Here is a 19,706-nt window from a genome sequence, read left to right on the forward strand (position 1 = left end):
GAGTATTTATAAAACCAAGAATTTCCTTGTGAAAACAAATTATTTGTATTAAAAATATTCTCATGACTCTCCATTTCACTGCCATTATTGAATATTTAGAGGTCAGCTCTATCTATTTTTTCCATGAACTGATATTCTAAAAATTACTTTGATTGAGTTTGGACAAAAGAGAGGGCTGGAATGATGATATATCATATTCAAAAGGATCAATTACCTATGGGTAGACACTAGACAGACACTATAAAGAAAGAAAAATGAGGTAACATTTTCTCGTATTTTATGAGGTTGTAAAGAAGTAAAAAAAAGCAAACAAACAAACAGATTTAATATTGGCTTTAAAATATACTTTTTTACAAATGGCAATACTATTCAAATCATGGAGAAAAACATTTCAGAAATGCTATGTCATCTTTTGTATTTTAGGAAGAACTCTACTGTGCAACTACTAAGCACTCATGAACCTAAAAACCACAACAAACAAAACTAACTTGAGAGAGACACTTATTTTGGCAGAAAAATATTTCCTGTAAGCATATCAGAAGAGAATATCACAATACTCTAATCTGCCAGAAAGATGATGTAGTAATGTAACACAAAAAAATCTTGAAATCTGAACCATTTTAAATGAAGGTAGAAACAGAAAATCATAGAGTAAATAAAGTTGAAAAAGACCTCTAAGATCTCCTCCTCCAACGATTAGCCCATTCCCATCATGCCTACTAACCATGACTCTCAGTAACACTCCTAAACAGTTCTTGAACATCTCCTGTGATGGCAATTCCGCCACCTCCCATGGCAGCCTGTTGCAATGCCTCTCTACTCTTTCTGAGAAGAAATTTTTCCTAATATCCAACCTGAAAGTCTTCCCATGCAGAGCAAACACACAGGAAGAACAAGAGACCATTAGAGACCTCTGTTCTCGACCATTTTAGGACACTCATCCTGATCTGCTCAGTGCTGCCACTGAAGAACAGCTACTGCTGTGGCTGGACAAGTAACGGAAGCATTTTGCAGTACAGTACACAACTACAGCCAGAAAAAAAAACTCCAACACAACCCTTGCTTTGTGACATTATAATTCAAGTAACGAACACTACTTATCTTACAATCAATTGGCTAGATGGTCTTGCTATAATAAAATTAGGTAAAGCAGATATAGTAATTATATAAAACTATATAGAGAATAAAACATAAAGAAATCAGCATTTTCCATATTTTCCTGTTGGTAGGGTGTTAAATAATATCAACATACAAAACAGAATGGCATTTAAAAAAATCAAGTATTATAAATTCCACAGCCATCTTTAGTGTCACAAATAAATGTTACACTCCTTAAAACTAAAATTGTACAGATTATTCTTCCATCACGTGCTATGGCATATTTGTATTTTATTTTTTCAGTTGTCTTATGCATCATCACCTTTTCAGTTTGTGTGTGTATGTGAAGTAACTACTACAGCACAATAATGCAGTGTTCTGGGGGGGAAAAAAAGAAAAAAAAAAAGCCTTTATTTAAAAACATTAAATATTAAAAATAAAATCATTCTCAATAAAGTAATTTGGGAGGAATACCATAAAGATCCACTAGAAGGAGCTGGCATTCTGTCTAATTTCAAAATACTACAGTCATTTAGAGGTATCATTGCTCTAAGGGAAAAATAATTTCTGTTGTTGAGAAAGATATAAATTAATATTTTGATCTGATACTTCAATTTTAATTTCATAATCAAATACGCTAAATGTACAGTAGTCATTAGCATGCGGGTCAATAATAAAATCACCTTCAATTTTAGTATAGAATCCTGTCCCTTTTAAAAATGTGTTTTATTACAGCTACTACAAACGATATTATAACTAGCAATCATGCATTTTATGCTGGAGAAAATAAACAGTTTACCCCATGATAATAATCTAGACAGCCTAAAATAAGTATTCTGTTTAATGAGTTTTGTGGAACTAGATTTCTATTCTAGAGAAGTCTAGAGCAGATTCATTGCCAAAATTAAACTCTCCTCTCTACTGACAGATATAGAGAGAGAGCTCTGTCTTATTACCCTACTAAAGAAAGCTTTATATTGCCAAAATGTATCACAAAATCTGTGATATATGTTCTGTTAGAAGGAAATCTGATGGTAGAACTACACCAAATGTAAATTTTGCTTCTGAACGGCATACCCTTCCCCGTTTTCCTATTGCTTTATCATAATTTCAGATAAACTAATTCAATTGCAAAAAGATAACCTAAATTGTACTACTCGTTTAGTGCTACAGAAACAACTACAAAAGTAGGAAGGCAAATATGTTCATGCTTTGTACTCTAGTCAGACAAAATCAACTTTTGTCATGAATACTCACTGGTCTGTAGTTGCTTTTCTCTGGTGTGCATGTCAGCAAGTATTTGTTTGAAGTGGCTGGTAAAAGCAGCAAGGTCAGCATCCAGAAACACTGGGCTACCTTCTTTCTCTTTCAGAGTTTGACTTTGAGCCTTTAGCCGTTCAATTTGGGGCTGAAGAGTTGACATTCGGATGATTTCATCCTGTATGTTTGGATCAAAAAAAAAAAATAATAATTAAGCAGGAATAGATGTAAATTTATTTCTCAAACGTTGTTTTAGTTTGAAAGCTTCAGGAAGCAGAGATCTGGTAGAATCATGCATCTACAAGCATGTAACAAAACTTACTGGTTACTGTATCTCAATTTAAAAATTATTTGCATGTCAAAAAGTATTAGATAGGAAGTGAGTAAGATGTAAGAAGCTCTCCACATTTAAACTCCTTCTCAAATGTTGATCAAACTTCTGAAATAGGTATTGTACTTCTGTCCCCTTCAAAAGCCTCTATGTGGCAGTTCAAACCAAGATACACAGGAAAGAGTGGATTTCATGACACAATACCTACCAAAGAGTTATTTACAGTAAGAAAGATGAGCAAATTTCCACAGCAGTGAAGCACATAACTGAAAATCTTTTTGGAGGTTTATGACTAAATTGGTGTGGCTGTTTTTGTACAACTATTGAATTCTGTCTTGTGATTAGGGAATAATATTCCTCCTGTTGATTACACATAGGCAGGGCGTGCAACAGATAACATGTACAAGGGCAGAATTTTGGACTTGACCATGAATACACTTTTCAGGCTCAGATCTTTACAACCAGAGATGATGAAAAATAGTTTCTTAATGAAGTATCAAAGAAATAGATTCTTACAGGAAAAATAAGAATAATTTAAGGGTCTAATTATCTAACTTTAGGTATGCAAATATCTTAAAATAATTAAATGATTGGAACACAATCTTAAATAATCATATACCAGGCCTCTTTATTTACCATTCCTTCCTTTCCTTGAGTAATTATCCTTCATTAACTATTTTGAAAACACAAGGAGTACAATTGTCATATACTGAAATCATAGAATGGTCTGGGTTGAAAAGGACCTCAATGATCATGTAGTTTCAACCTCCCTGCTATGTGCAGGGTCACCCAACCACAAGACCAAGCTGCCCAGAGCCACATCCAGCCTGGCCTTGAATGCCTCCAGGGATGGGGCATCCACAACCTCCTTGGGCCTGTTTTAGTGTGGCACCACCCTCTGTGTGAAAAACTTACTCCTGATATCCCCCTTGTCTTAGTTTAAAACCATTCCCCCTTGTCCTATCACTATCAACCCACGTAAACAGTCATTCCCCCTCTTATTTATATACTCCCTTCGAGTACTGGAAGGCCCCAGAGCCTTCTCTTCTTCAAGCTAAACAAGCCCAGTTGCCTCAACCACTCTTCATAGGAGATGTCCTCCAGCACTTTGATAATCTTATTGGCTCTCCTCTGGACCCGTTCCAAGAGCTCTGTGTCCTTCTTGTGCTGGGTGCTTCAAGCCTGGATGCAGATCTCCAGATGGAGCCCCACAAGAGCTGAGTAGAGGGGGACAATCACCTCCCCCTCCCTGCTGGCCACTCCTTTTTTAATGCAGCCCAGGATACAGTTGGCCTTCTGGGCTGCAAGAAATAGTGTATGCTATAATCCGGCCACCTGCTGGTACACATAGGAAGTACAATATAATAAACAACTTAGAAGAATCTCTAACCTTGCATTTTTCCAACTGAATTTTTACTGTAGCAGGATCTGTTGCTGGTGTGGGTTGTGCTTTCAGCCAGTTTTCTGCTGTAATTGCTGTCTGCTCCAGTTGCTGCAGCTGGGAATAGAAGTCAATGATGCTATTTTGGTACTCCAACCATGCCAGTCTTTCACTCAGCAACTGACAGAACTCAATCCAGCGACTCTTCAGCTGCTCTGAGGCTTGTCTAATGTTGTCAGCATTCAGACCCTCTATAAAGAACACAAGAGAAGAAGCTCAACACTTAAAAGTCACAAAGAAGTAAATCAGTTTACAGTACTTTAACAGTTCAATTTCTACAGCTGAGAGCTAATAAATCTAAAAAATGTTGTATCATCAAATAACAAACCTGAACATACAGATGTTACATATCAATGGAGAAAGAATTTCAGAACTACTTAAAGTTACTGTCAGGATATTTTCCTTAAAATGGGAATGCATTATAAAGTGCATTATGATACAAGAAAGGGAACAAAGCAGAAAGTTGTAACATAATACAAAAAGCTAATTAAAACTGTTGTAAAAAGTAAGAAAATGTGTGATAACTGGATTTCGAAAGCTCTGTCTGGATTGCAACTGGATTTTAACATGTAAGATCCCTATGTGGTTTTCTTTGTTTTAAAGGCAATTTTCAAGTGTATGGGAACTAGGTTCCACAGTTATTTTGATATTTTTTTCACAATCCAATCCTTAAGTTTAGCATTACTTTAAAAATATTGTGAGGGCTTAAAAATAACAGTCCGGATCAGACCAAAGTTAACACGTAGCAAAGTCCCCTGTCTCCAACAGTGTTCATCAATAGACATCAAGCAACGACTCAGAGTCAAGAAACCACGTGACATTTCTTCGTAACTATTTTCAGCCGGGGTTTGGTTTGGCATGCCATACAATGACACACAGCAACACAACTGATACTGACCAAAAATTAATAAATTTCTCAATGAAGTACACGTTTAAGAACTTTTTTAGTAACAACAGTAAGTCATACACTAGTTAACCAGTAGAACAAAAGCTATGTTTTTAGCTATATCAAATTTCAGGTGTTTTCATATTTTTTAAAACCAAGTTTAAATGCAAATAAAATAAAAGCCTTCAATGTGATACTTCACACTACAGTGTGATTTTTAAGATGCTGTTGATGTGATTTATTTTGGTTCTACTTATGATCTTCGAGAAAAATTCCCTATGAGGGAAAACTGTGATTTCACAAAACTGTGAAGTCCATGCACAACTGTTTCAGTAGAACTTAAGAAATTATGGCTGAAGTCATTACATAAAAATACTGAAAACTTACTATAATAAACTTAATAATGACCATTATAAACAATACTGTAAATCACACTAATTGAAGTGTGTCTGCTATGGAACTCCATTGTTCTCCAACAATCATTATTTTGGATCCAGCTCACGGCTGATTCAGTGCCACTTGTAAACAGATGACTGTGCAGTACCTTACAGTAAATTCCTGGACAGACTCTATTGCTAGGATATTGCCCTAGCCAAGAAAATTGGACATGATTTCAAAAAATGCAAGCAAGGATGCAGAAAGAAGCCCAGCACTACCAGGATATAACAATAACTGGTGGTTACAACAACTACATATACATGCTGTACCCAGGAAAATGGATGGCACAATTTAATGATTGGACAAGGATCTAAAATAAAACTTAAAGCGTAAAGAAGTAACATCATTTTAATACATATTAGTAAGATCCACTGGTGATGTGTTTCCTCTGTGTGTGTCTGCATTTGGAGACACTGCTGCAGAACTACTTTATTTTCTTAGAGTGTCTTATGAATACTGTCTTAACGTCTAATGAATATACATCAATATACAAAGAGGCAGCATAAACCCGAATGGCATATCTTAATAACAACAAAGATGACTGGACACATACATAATGAGTGTTACCAACATCGAGAAAAAAACAAATATATAGGAGACAAGCTTTTGATTATGCTGTATTTCAAAAATTGCATCTGTGCCATTGTGACTCTGGTTATAAAAATGCTGTATGCTCTTAAGAGAGAGCAAACATCCCTGGCACAGCGTACATAATTAATTACCTCTGAACCTGGAAGACACTTCCTATGACTTTGACAGAGAAGAAAGTAAAAAGTCACTTTCATTTTTTTCTCCTCTCCTCTTTTCAGCTGCCACAGTTTCCAAAGTATCCCTAGGCCAGATTATGATTACAAGAGAAAGTGCACTCATGAACTCTCAGTACATAACAATACTTTTCTCTGTAGTTCTTTTTCAAGAATTCAGAGAAGACTGTACATAATACAAAAACCTAGATTCATTAACTCCTCTCTTCTTCCTTTCACAGCTATATCCCTCTTAATGTTATATGTGGAAATACCCAGTATTACTCAGTTTTCATTAATATTTCACTATCTAAACTTTGAGTTTATAACTGATTCCACAAAGCCACAGAAGAACAAACAAATTATTCTGCTCTTGATATAACTGAAATGGGAAGTAGAAGACCAGAGTGAGCAGAGCTATACTTCCTAAGAAAATACAGAGGCCACTTTAGACAGTACAATACCCTACTGAAGTGAAGACCCATCTGAAAATATCCAAGGGACACTCTTTTAAAACTCTCTAAATTTACAGTCCAGAAAACACCTATCGAATGATATCATTTTTCAGAAGGATGCAAGAAAATGGCTATTACTTGCATGTCATAAATTTTGCTAGAAGAATCTAAGCCAAAATGGTAAGAGGTAATTTAATTTCCTAAACCTATATATATATGTTCAAATAATTCTAATCCAGAAATGGAACTTGTCCAAATCTTCACATTTATCTTGTTTTGAAGAAAGCTTGTCCTCCTTCTATTTGAAAATTAATAATTATTTGAATAGGTGATGCAATGCAGGCAGAATTCTAAATGTTCTTATTTTCAGACTGAATTCTTGAAAGCCAAAAGGTCAAAATGTACTTCCATGAGAAGCACTGATTTCTTCACTATCTTTAACAACTTTAGCAACTATCAGCTTGTATTCATGATGTTGACAACAATCTTCTAAGTGCACTTCACTCACGGCAACAAGACATACAAAAATTGAGAATCAGGGGTCAAAATCCATTTTCTGGTAATTTTAGAACACTGTTAATTTAGAAATAATGGTTCATAACCTTTTCATTTTTCATATTTTAAGATCTCCTGATACAATCAGTGAATAAATAAACTGTACCCAGAGGAAACAGATCATTGCCTGGAGTACCTCTATTAATTTTACTACCGTGCCTACTGTGCATAACAAATTGTGTCAGTACTTTTAATTGTGCGGCATCTTACATGCAAGTACTCTGGAACTGCCAGTTAGTATGAAGCATATCTTATGAAGTGTATTTATTATTTGCTGTGAATCTATGACAGAATAATGTAATATTATCTACGTTTTTATAGATTTTGATGCATAAGCATATGTGAAATGGTAACCCATAATGAAACAAGATAATACATTCCTTCCTTAAAAAAAGGACTCCTAACCAATATGTGTTCTATCACAACAAATTCTTCTTCTATATTCACTTTAATTCTGCCTATCAAACATCTCTCAGTAGTCATTTTGTTGCATTTTAGAATGGAATTGGTTTTATATATATATATATTTATATTTATATTTATACATATGTAAATTATTATGTATTTTATATGTGTGTGTGTGTGTGTGTATACACACACATTTATTTATTTTGCTTTTATTCCCCCATTTTCCAAAAACAATGGAAGCAGGACATAAATGCTTTTATTGATTGTAATCATCAGGCCTCTTTAAACTGACGGGCAAGGAGAGGCAGAGCACAGCCTGTGTAGAAGAAGGGTGACTTTTTTAAAGATAAAAACAGTGATTTCCCTGTGATAGGAAAAGTCCTTCAAATGGCACTAACCTAACCAGACACACTGCTTACAAACTTAAGAATAGCTGTGAAATCACAGTTCTTTCCACTCAGAATACTTTTGCTGATACTGGCTGAAAACATAAGGCAGGAATGTTGCCCTACATAAATACATTTCCTCAGATTACTTTTCTCAATTCTAAGAAAGAAAGAAATGAGACTAAATAAAAACACCTACTTTTCTCCAGAATTTGAATCCTTATTTTTACTTATTTCCTCTCCTATCACAGTAAAAGAGCAAGAAAATAAGTATACAAATGATTTAACAATGAAATTTACCACCACTGTGAACTTCTCTCTTACAATATACCAGATTACTTCGTACTTTCATACTGTTCAATTTTTTAATTTTTTTTATTTTTTTTATTTTTTAAGAACAAAGTGGAAGCAGGCCTACGTAAAAGCAAAGCCAAAAATTTAGTGCTGGTATAATTGGAATCTTAGAACTCTAATCATTATGTACATGATATAAAATAACTAAAAAACAGCAATGCAATTAAAACTGTAATCACTTGTTTTCACAACTGATTTATATCTTAAATTGGTTTGCCTTGGGTAGTCTTTTAGTTACAGATTACACAGCATGTGCATATGTCATATGTGCATGACAAACTTCAACTGCACCTGTAAAATATTTCCACAAAGAAAGTACATACAAAATAATCATCTGTTTAGTACTTACATCTGTGGTTTTAGATTATGATCATGAAAAATTAAACAAGATCATTTATTCAAGATAACACAGTATGTCTTCCCTCCACCAGATGCTAAACAATGTGCTTCCCAAATTTGAAATGGTATGTTTAACTTCACTTCCTTCACTTGCTATGGAAAAAAAGTTCCAGCATTAGACAAAGGAAGGCACGTAGCTACAGTCAGTCTAACCTGTTGGATATTATTTTGGAGATTCAGCTAGAAAATTTTCCTATGATGTACTCTTTCCTCTTTTCTTCTTAGTGAATCCAGAAATCCGCAAAAATTATAACAAAGAAGAGAAGACTGTATGTCCCAAATGCCCAAATGAATTTCAACAAGCCTCACAGCTACTAAGGAAGCTTAGTTGAACTACCCTGGAAAATATATACCTACATAAGCCTACTGCAGTTTAAGATATAGGTTTAATGCTGAGGGTTGTTTTTTGTTTTGTTTTGTTTTTTAACACACCTTTTAGTTCAGCATCAATTTACAGATGCTCCCATTAGTTGTGAAAGTATTTGAGCATATGATTAAAAAAACAAAAAAAAATTTCTTCTTCATAGAAGTACTGAGGTTGAACACTGTGGTTACCTTCCACTATGCTCAGAACATAATTTTGAACACCTAGCAAAATATTTAATTCGCAAAATTCTTTGTTAATGTGATCTTACAGTTCTCTTCAAGTAAAGCTGATTATTTAATTCCACTCTCTAGCACTCCTTCTTGGTGGTGATCTCTGCATTATTTAACCGTTTAATAAACTGTTCCTCAAGTTGCCATAAACATTGAGGCCAGAGAAACTCTTTTTGATGAAATAGTTTATTATCTAAAATCACCGCAAAAAGAAGCTTCACTCCTACAGGCATCTAATCCACCACCCTTGCTAGAAAATTCCTGCTGCTAAGGCTACCATGACATTTGGCATCATATGCCATATGTAAGGCAGAATTCAAAGTAATTGACAGGAAACAGATAAAGTCATGCTGTGTCAGCTAGCCTACTCTGTGCTTATACCCCAGCTGCAAGATGTGCTTTCTAAAAAGAGGGTACTTGGGATACAATGGATAATAAAGCACATCTAATCACAGTTAAAATCACAACACCTATGAACTATGAATAATCACAAAAGCATGAAAAAAGAGAACATTGAGGACATGAGAATATTTAAGAAAGCTAATCTGATGAAGCTGAAGATGGAATTCCTTACGTGCAAGTCTGCAACTGGCCAAAGAATCAATGGGGCACTGTTAACTGGGCACTAAGCAGGTAAGGTCCAAAATAACAATCTTGATATGTCAGCACACAAATTTCAAATATTGCCTTAGAAGTCCTGTACAGCAGATCTCCCTGGCAGAAAAATATGTCAAAAAAAGATACAGAACTTTTTTTTTGTTTTTCCTTCACAGAAAAAAATCCAATGACTTCAAAAAGGGTGCAAATTTTACCAGACTCCCTCCTGTCTATTCACAGAGCATGTGAAAGAACCTCTTTTAACAGATGCTATGATAATTGTAATTAAATATGGCCAGAATACAAGGATGGTTACTTTTAAAGTACCACCTTCATACTTAAAAATTCATACCTAAGCAAGATAATCCTAAAACTCCATCAAATGTGTGTAGTTTAGCATTTCATTAATAACAGTTACATTCTTGACTCTTTGTTATAACAATTTAACATAAAACATATGTTCTGAAGTTCTGTGCATTCAACATCTGCATTTTTGTAAGCCTATCAGTATACAGACTGTGGTTCATGGTTAATATTTTTACTACGAAGTCAGACATTTTTTAACATCAGAGATAGGGACATGGCATACAATTTTACTTCCATCTATCTTGCTGTTGGGTTTTCTTCTTCCTTTAAAAAGTTCATAAACTTGGCTGAACATAATAGCATATTTTTCTTGGAAAATTCAATGATTAACATAGAAAAATCACAACTTTTTTTTTTTTTTAAAGTGTTGTATAAGCTTTCATGTTTATTATCTTAAAAAGCTGAATGCTAAAAATATCTTCAAATACCCAATAAAATTTTATACTTTATATAATACAGAACATTACAGCAACATACATATAACAAAATATACAAAGTTTATTATAATCAAAGTTAGAAAACACTTCTAACTGTTCAGTTTTCTAACTTGGATGAATTAATGTGCCTTTGAAAGCCTAGTATACTCAGAAAATAAGATTACAACTTTATTCTCTACACAGAACAGATTGTAAATACAGGTTCATTACCATCAGCACGTTTTACACACACTTGTTTTCATGATACTGAAGTTGTAAGATTTTTCTCTTTACTAATTACAGATTTAATATCCAGAAATAATAGAATAAATATAATGAAATTTACTTTGCTGTTCCATTTAGATAGCATTTTTTTAATATAATTCTTGCGATAAATATAAACCTGTGCATTTATTAAATCCCTGAGAACATTATCTAAATCAACTCCCTTGTAATTACCATTCACCATCTGTTCCACCAGGGCCTCAGCTGATCTGCTGGCATCTTGCAGCTTTCTGTACTTCTCAGGCTTTTCTCGCTGGATGGCCTGCAGCATGACAGGAAAGGTGAGTGTTTCAAAAGAGGAAGAAGAAAGTAAATAATCTCAGGGATGTCCTGATTTCTTGAGACTGCTTAACCTGCCACACTGCCCTGCCAGCCTCCTGATTTGCAAAGAAAGCACAAAGTATCACATACCAAGTTAGTCTTAAAGTCAAATACATGACTTCAGAATTGGAACTCAACAGAGTTGACAAATGATACACGTCAGTATTTTACAGACAAATCATAGACAAATTAAGAGCTATTCAAAGCCCAATATTTCAGAAGAAAAACATACGTTCAACAGAAATTCCTTGTGGAGGAATAGAAAACTTACTTTTCTTTTTCATGTAAATCCTATTTTTATTAGTGAGAATTAAGATTATGCTAACAAAAATACAGGGTCTCATGTCATACTGAACCCATATATGATTTGATTGCTTATTTTAATATTTTGTTGGCATAAAAAATGTAAAATGGATATTCAAGTAGGTATGTAACATATATAGCAGACATCCATATATAAGCCAGTAGCTAGGAGTTAAGAATAAATTGCAGAATCAACACAGGGTTTTCATTACATATTGTACCTAATACTTCAAGTCACTTTTCCTTACTTAAGAAGTTCTCACTCATGTTTAGGTGTGTTCACAGTAACTGGTAATTGTAGGTACAGCTTGAGTTTCAGGATGAAGTAGAAATCTAAATTTCTATTTTCATTTGACTTGGTAGCAATATAGAAGGAAAATAAAACTGTACTAGATCTAACACCTCCTCAATTACGTTTAATAATTAAAAACACCATGTTGATTTTAGACTAATTAGTCTATAGGTATAATTATGATGCTCTAAACTAGAAGACTAAATTTCTCCTTTAGTTCAGGAAAAGCCTAAGGCTATAATCCAGTTTGAAACCAAAAATAAAACACACTATACATATCGCCCAGAGATTCTACCTAAAACAATCTCTCATTATTCAGAGTCCACCAACTAATCACAGCACATATACATATACAAAAGGAAATGCCACAAAAATCTTAGTGTGACATACAGGAAACTTACAAAATCCTGGCTGTGGCTTCTCAGTCTGGCTTTTCAAAATATATATTTAACATATTGCTAATTATTAATGATAATTTAATCTTAAATTATCCTTGAAATTTCATAAAGTTTAGTCCCAATAAACTCCAGGTAATGATATTACTTGTAGTTTCTGTAGGTCAACAAAATCTTTTCAAAATTAAAAAAAAAATCAAAAAACCTCTTCTGTCAATTCACTGCAGAGTTTCAAGACTACAGAATCTTAATACTATTCTGCCTATAATGCCAGGTATAACGAACCTAAGTCTAACTGCGCAGAACTCAGAACAATCATAAAAACATTGAAATATATTGAAAAAAATCTTGCTCTGTCTGTAGTGCCAGATGTGTAATTATCACAAGTGTTACTGCACTGAACACAAATGAATCTTTCAAAACCTGATATACACTAAAAAAAGCTTTTGGAAATATGAAAACAATATGACACTGAAGCATGTGACAGGGAACTCTTCAGTGTCTGATAACAGACCATGAGTCTGGAAAAAACTGGAAGCATGCCTGCTTCTTTCTCAGAAGATCAAGGTTTTTAGATCCTGAGAGAAAACAAAAGCACTTTCATGTGAAACACTTAAAAATAAACACGAAAGTTTGGCACACATCAATACCTCTCTGCACTCACTTTTTGTGTTATTAATATATATCATAAAGATGAAGGGCTAGCAATAGATAAAGACATATGTTTACACACAGAAAATACAATGCCAAAAAAGAAATGGCTGTCCTCTTGGTCCTCATACAAAGTATGGGACAATTTACCTCATCTGTGGAGAAAGCAGACATAGTGAACAGCACTAACGTCTTACTATGGTCTTACACTGCACATGCTTCAGTTGTTTGTCAAACCCACAATCTTCATCTTATGTTTTTAAAGTGTTCAGAGGAATTTTTGTAAACAAACGTACAGTGCCAAGAAATAAATGAAGTAACAGTTTCATAAACACCTCTCATTTATCCTTTCTGATCTGATTTGTTATTGTTTCCTGTACCGAAAAGGACAAAACTCTCAATTCGGATTTATTTACAATAAAAATACACTGGGATAAAATTGAAGAGGTTTGTGAAATTTGGAAACTTTTACATTTATTGTTATCAACATTTTTTTGTCTGATGAAAATTTATGGTAGCTGCAAAAAAATAAAATAAAATAAAATAAATTAAAATAAATTTCCAAAACTGAATTTATTTCTTTTTATATTCTTTTTATTTCTTATACTTTTCCTTATTCTTAGGAAAAAAAAATAAAAATAAAAAGACTTTTATATAATACGGGATTAATTCTCTGAGGAGTATTTTGTAACTGGCAAAACAGATATGTAATGGCTTAGTTCTAACTGATGTAGTAACATTAAAGGCACCTTTAGCTAAATACCATACGAAGGTGAAGAGGTTATTTTCACAATATTATAAGAGTTTTATTTGGCCCTAAGATTTTAGTTGGTAGTTAATGACTTCATAACATTGAAGACAGTTGCACTTCAGAAATTCATGTTATTCATATCAAATCAAAATCCCATTTTAAGAACTCTGACAATGGATGTACAGTTGCAGTAATGCCTGATCTCTTGTTGTTCTTGTCAACTACACCTGTGGGCAGAAGTTTGCAATATTATTATCACTGGATTTTACAACAACTGAGCTTTCAAACATCCAGGCCCAACAGAGTATCTCTGAAGATTACTAAATGAGAATGAAAAAGTGAGAACTGAGCATTTAAGAATGCCAAGGGAGCAAATTTAATTGTCCAGGATATCTGACATTTTCCCTTACATCAGTTTCTTACCTTCATTCACCTTTGATCTTGAATTTCTAGATGCTTCTTGACTAATTAAAATTCATTTCAATGAGTTTTATTCTTAATTTTCTGATGTGAAATCTCAAGTTTTACTTCCCAATAAGCATGATTTTCTACCAACTTTTTGCACCCGAACCCTCACATATTATAATATGAATATGTGAACTTATAATAAAGAAGGCTCATCGGAGTTTTAGAGAAACAAGCAAACAAAAAAGCCTGAATCATTGCTAGACCTGTTTCCAGAAAAATGCACATATTAACTGGAAAATGTTAAGGATATGATGCAGCTTTAAGATATTTTAGGCATTTATGTATGGATGTCTTCCTTGTTTAAGAATAGTACTGTTGTCACACAGTGAACATCTACACAATTGTTATGTCCAGTCTCTATGGCCAGTTAAGGCAAGTACGTTTTTCTCATAGCTGAGAAGGACTAGAAATATTTTTGCTTCTCTCCATACACAGGAATGGGCTTCTATGCATCTCTAATATATTCAATTTATGTAGCACATCTGCCAAAGGCTAATTTTCTGCCAGTATCTGAACAGCTGCTGTCTTAGCAAACATAGTATGTTCCATACAATCTGCTCTTGGCTCCATCTCCCCCAGGACTTCTCTGAAGTGGGATGGGAGCAGGTTTTTGATCTTGAATCACTGAATCATCAATGATGGCAAAAGAGCTTCCCTTGTGGCTGTTCTGTCTGAAGTCTGGGTCCGTTCACCTACAGATGTACTTCCTATATAATAAAGAAGTAATCCCACTGAGAAAAAAACAATGAATAGAAACAAGATGCTTTGACAACAACAAAAAAACCCACATCCAACTAGTAACCTGTCCTCAAAAGAAAAGTAGAAAGGAACATCATTAGGAAAAGGCTATGGGACTGAGTTGCTACCACAGTAGGCAACAAATGTTAGGTCAGACATTAGTCATCATGGGTGTTCTGTGCTACATCATCTACAATGTCACATACCGAGGAAACTTTCATTTAAAAAGCCACTAAGTACAAGATGATACTTTTTTTATGCATGTGTGTATGGCATCATGCATGTTGGGGTATGATTACGTATGCCAGTACTGTACAATCTTTTGCAATTATCGCTGATGGTTTCCCTTTTGACATTTTACTTTCCATTATATGCCTTCTGCAACTTTACTAGAGATTACAATCCGATAAAAACTGCTATGTTATTTTTCATTGATTAAAGCCTCATTTAGAAAGAAATAGAAACTTAAGGAAAAAACAAGGAACAACACTGTGCAAATCAATGAACTAGACAGTACTTCCTGCTTTGTGTATTAGTTGAACAGCAGAAGACTGAGACCAGGCCAGTCCAATTTTTAAAACTCAGCATTTAAATCTTCATCCTCTTAGTTTGTTTTTTTTTCTTTTAAAAAAGCAACACTTGTTTTTTATTAATTAGAAGAACTGAGAACTGTTCAATAGAGAATCCAGATATTGTCAAGTGCAACCTTAGATAGTTCTATCAAATTAAAATTTCATCTCAATATTCTGTATCTTAAAGTTGTTGGAAGCTTCTGCATGTGCATTGATCTTTTCAATGAAATGTACTACTTTTAAAAGAAGTCAAAGCCAATCTTGTTTTTTAAAAATATTTACAACTTTAATGAATGATGTTAATTTCTCTTGTTTCTATTTAGAGATACTGCTCTGTCTCAGACTACTTTTAATACAAAGCAGATTTATTTTCTGCAATACTTATCATTAAAGAAGTTGGAAATTGGTTTCTTAACCATCAAATAATTTGGTTTCTAAGGAAGTCAAAGAAACATCTGAAATTCTGCTATCTCCAGTGTCCTGATTTCAAACCATCCAGTATGAAATTCTATACCACTTTTCCCTCCCTGTCTTCCTCCATTATTATGTATGTTTTCACTGACCTAAAGGAACACTTCACAAATGCACTTAACAATGGCTTCCCAAACCCAACTTTTTTTCCACAGCACCAATGAAGGCAAGGTAAGAGCTGCTGGGAAATTCAGTTGGGACCAGAGGAGGATCTGTAGTTCACCTACCTCTATCCCCTACTTGCAGTGACACAGATCACCACCTCCTCGGGAGCAAAAAAAAGGAAAGAAGGAGGAAGGTGAACCATAGCTCCTGAGTCCATTAATGGTTTTACAGAGTCTTAAAAACTGACAACATGAGATGGAGTGTCTTACTGATTAGGGAAACCTAATAGTGGAGGTATTCAGCACAATATGAAGGTCAAAACAGGAGCTGATTTGCCATCCTTGAAACTGTGTTCCGCAAAATGGGAATATATGAAAGGGAGAAAGGAGCATTTTCTTTTCTTTTTTTTTTTCCCCATCTACCACAAAGACGGAAACAACAAATTACCTGCATATCTATTTAGGATTGAGACAGTACACATTACCCTAGTATGGAAGAATCTGAATCTATCATTTTCTCTGCATGTTTGAGCCAGTTTATATATTTTTATGCATATAGTTATGTATATTTACATATCATGAAATGGAGTCATAAACTAAACTCAATATATTACACTCTAATGGATAATTACACAGTAAGTATCCATTAGATACTTAAGTATTAACACTGTGATAACATTAACAAATAAATTAAGATTATTGTAACGAAAGTATGATTTAACAAGAAATATCAAGATGTGTATTTACTGTCACAGAATTCAGAGTTCCTCAATCCTACTGTTGCTAACTTATGATGGACAAGCAAAGAGTGAGAGAAAACAGCATCAAAAATTAACTTCAGTACAGTAACTTTGTTCTCTCTTTGTTTTAGCAGCACGTATGATTTCATTTTTTAATGAAGTCCCATGACACGCGATTATACTATAAGCATAATAGCTTATTATAAAAACTAATTTGCCTTTCTCTTATTCAGAAAAGGTAAGCTTTCTTGCAACTAGCTACAAAAAATAAATACCGAAGAAAATTTTTACTCATTTAGTTTTCAAAGGCTAAATTCAGAGTGTGTGAAACATGCACAAACATAGTTACTCATTAAGCAGTGCAGATTAACTTTGCAAAAACTAGAAAGAATCATTCCTGGTTCGGTAAAAGAACAGATTAAAATAATGTTTGTGGAAATTCATTATTTTCAGATACATTTTACAGCACTGTAAGAATTAGATACAAGTTTTCTTTAACATACACTAAAAGATGACATTTTCCACCTTCTTCAGTTTATGCACGGATAATGTCATATTAAGCCATAAGTGTGGAAATATCATGCATATTTTAAAAGTAAATTATAGGCTTGGATTCAATATTACTGAGGACTTCCATGAATCTGTAATGCCTTAAATTAAAAATGATCTCTCTATTTAGACACCTTGTGTATCAATTTTGGTGCCAAAATCTGAAATGTACAGAAATACTTAACACTTCTAAATTTCTCATGCATATGATCAATTGATGCTTGTCAGTTTAGATTTGAACTCATTTATACTTGGACTTTGAAAGCACTTTGACAAGCGAATACAAGCTAACAAACATATATATTAGTACTTTCTCCTACATTGACTCTTTCTCTGAGATCTGAGAGATTTCCTTCCTTTCGATATATTGCAAATTCAGGACTCTGGAGTACTGCTTCTGAGCGTGTCATCCAGCTATGGAGTTCTGTTGTATCCGAGTCAAACCTAAGATACAGAGAAGAGCAAGAAGACATTTCAGTTCAGCATTTCTGACAATAGCATTAACAGCAGAAAAAGTTAACCAGCTGCTTAAAGAAATAAATAAGCATCAATAATTCCTCTTTGAAAAAGACACTTTAAAACCCACCATATCTGATTAGAAACCTCATAAAACTATTCACTCTAAAATCTGAAAACATACTTTTTCATTTTTAAGACACTGATTTGACAGCTGAACAGATGCAGCAGTTTTCAAATAAATGTTCCAATTTTACAAGCTGATGTTTTTGGAAGACATTAAAGAAGTGGCTCTCACAGTTGAATAAAGTGTATCACAAGCACTGTTGGCTCAGCTGAGGATGTGTGGCGTATCTGGCTCACAAAATGCAGCCTTTGTACCCGATAATTCTCTGCCTTAGTTTGTACTGCCTGCACTATAAGGAAAAAAAGCAGGAAATTTGACCATTAGATTGGACCCTCTTCTGATTGACTCAAATTTGTTGCAGAATGTAATTACTAATCAAGAGGAGACTATAATTTTCCTACAGCTAGAACTTTTGGAAAATGGAAATTAAGATTCCTAATTCTGCATAAACTTTTTAAATGTTTTTTGCTGTAAAGCCCTTTTAATTATAATCTGGATTCTTTCAGAAACTCCTTTAAAAATGACCTTTATTGTTTCCTACTCAGAAAGGAGTAGCTCAAAACGAAGGTTACTGCATGCAAATTTTTCAGTTGCAGACGTACTAAAATCAAACCATAAGTTGATTTTATATCTAGCCTGCTTTTTAAAACAATAATCTTGAGATAATGTTTTTTCACTGAGTTGAATTAAACTGTAAGCTTGATTGCATTTCTTTATTGTACTTTGAGTTTCAATATTTATATCTAGTTTATAATTACTTTTCCTTTGGTATCAACACAGTAAAAGCAACAAAACAGAAGGATCTAGAACAGAATTAACTGCATATTTCAGTTTGTTTTGTAAACATAGGCCTTTTAATTTATGTAATTAAAAACGTACTAACACCAAGAACTTGGACAACAACTGCATCTTTGAAGAAATTAGATACTTTACAGAGATATACACCTAAATATAAAAGCTAAAACACAGAGCTGAAAGGTACTAATCTAGTGCTACAGAGATCAACATAAACAAGTGAAAAAACAGGACAGGAATTTCATGTCTGTCCAAATATATTTCTGTCCCCCTTTTATTTTTTTTCATTCTCCATTGTGATCCTTGTGACTATTTAACAATAAGGTGTGAATGACTGAGTAAAACATAATCAAAGCAGTAGAAAGAATCACACACTTCCCTAATCCAGCCTCACAACCTATATCAAAATTAAAACCTCTTAAGAATAATGTTTATAGAAAAATTGCTAATAATTCTATTTGCACACTCATTCAAGGAGGAAAAGATGATGGTGAGGCAAGGGAAGTGGCAGAGATCTTCATTTCATAGAGGACTATACATTCAGAGGCAGAATACAAAAGAAAATCTCTCTGATGGTTTACAGAATCTCTGTATTGGTATCAGGTTCTAATCCTCTAAATCAAATTGAACTGCCAGTGAAGAGATTCCTGCCTCCAAGTCTGTGCAACATTAAATCAATTGTTATTCCTGAAATAGGATGTTATCATTTGTTCAGCGTATAATAGCTGTATATTTAATAAACACAGTCATGAAATTTTACAACTAGGACAACAAATCTATGAAAGCCAGTATTTCCACATAAAACTGGAATACTGTTTATTCAACAAATCGCAAGCACTAACTGCATACCTAATCGCACCAATAACTGCAGGAGAATACAAAAGCATGCTTTTGTAATTACGACTTATGACTGTTCAACACATCTTAAAATGGAGAACAACCAATTATAAAGCCAATG

The 19,706-nt window shown here is 33.8% G+C and overlaps 1 protein-coding gene across 1 annotated transcript in view; it reads right to left on the minus strand.

Annotated features, from left to right (window-relative positions):
• The window catches only part of DMD (dystrophin), a gene marked incomplete at both ends in the record, with an annotated part of 1,041,552 nt that overhangs the window by 636,888 nt on the left and 384,958 nt on the right, over positions 1–19,706 (minus strand). Inside the window, 4 exons of the mRNA XM_079549062.1 lie at positions 2,356–2,536; positions 4,080–4,321; positions 11,190–11,277; positions 17,691–17,814. Of these exons, the coding sequence (XP_079405188.1) occupies positions 2,356–2,536; positions 4,080–4,321; positions 11,190–11,277; positions 17,691–17,814 (635 nt within the window). The remainder of the gene's footprint in view (positions 1–2,355; positions 2,537–4,079; positions 4,322–11,189; positions 11,278–17,690; positions 17,815–19,706) is intronic.

The sequence above is a fragment of the Tetrao urogallus genome (genome assembly GCF_951394365.1).
Source record: "Tetrao urogallus genome assembly, chromosome: 1".
Taxonomy (NCBI): domain Eukaryota; kingdom Metazoa; phylum Chordata; class Aves; order Galliformes; family Phasianidae; genus Tetrao; species Tetrao urogallus.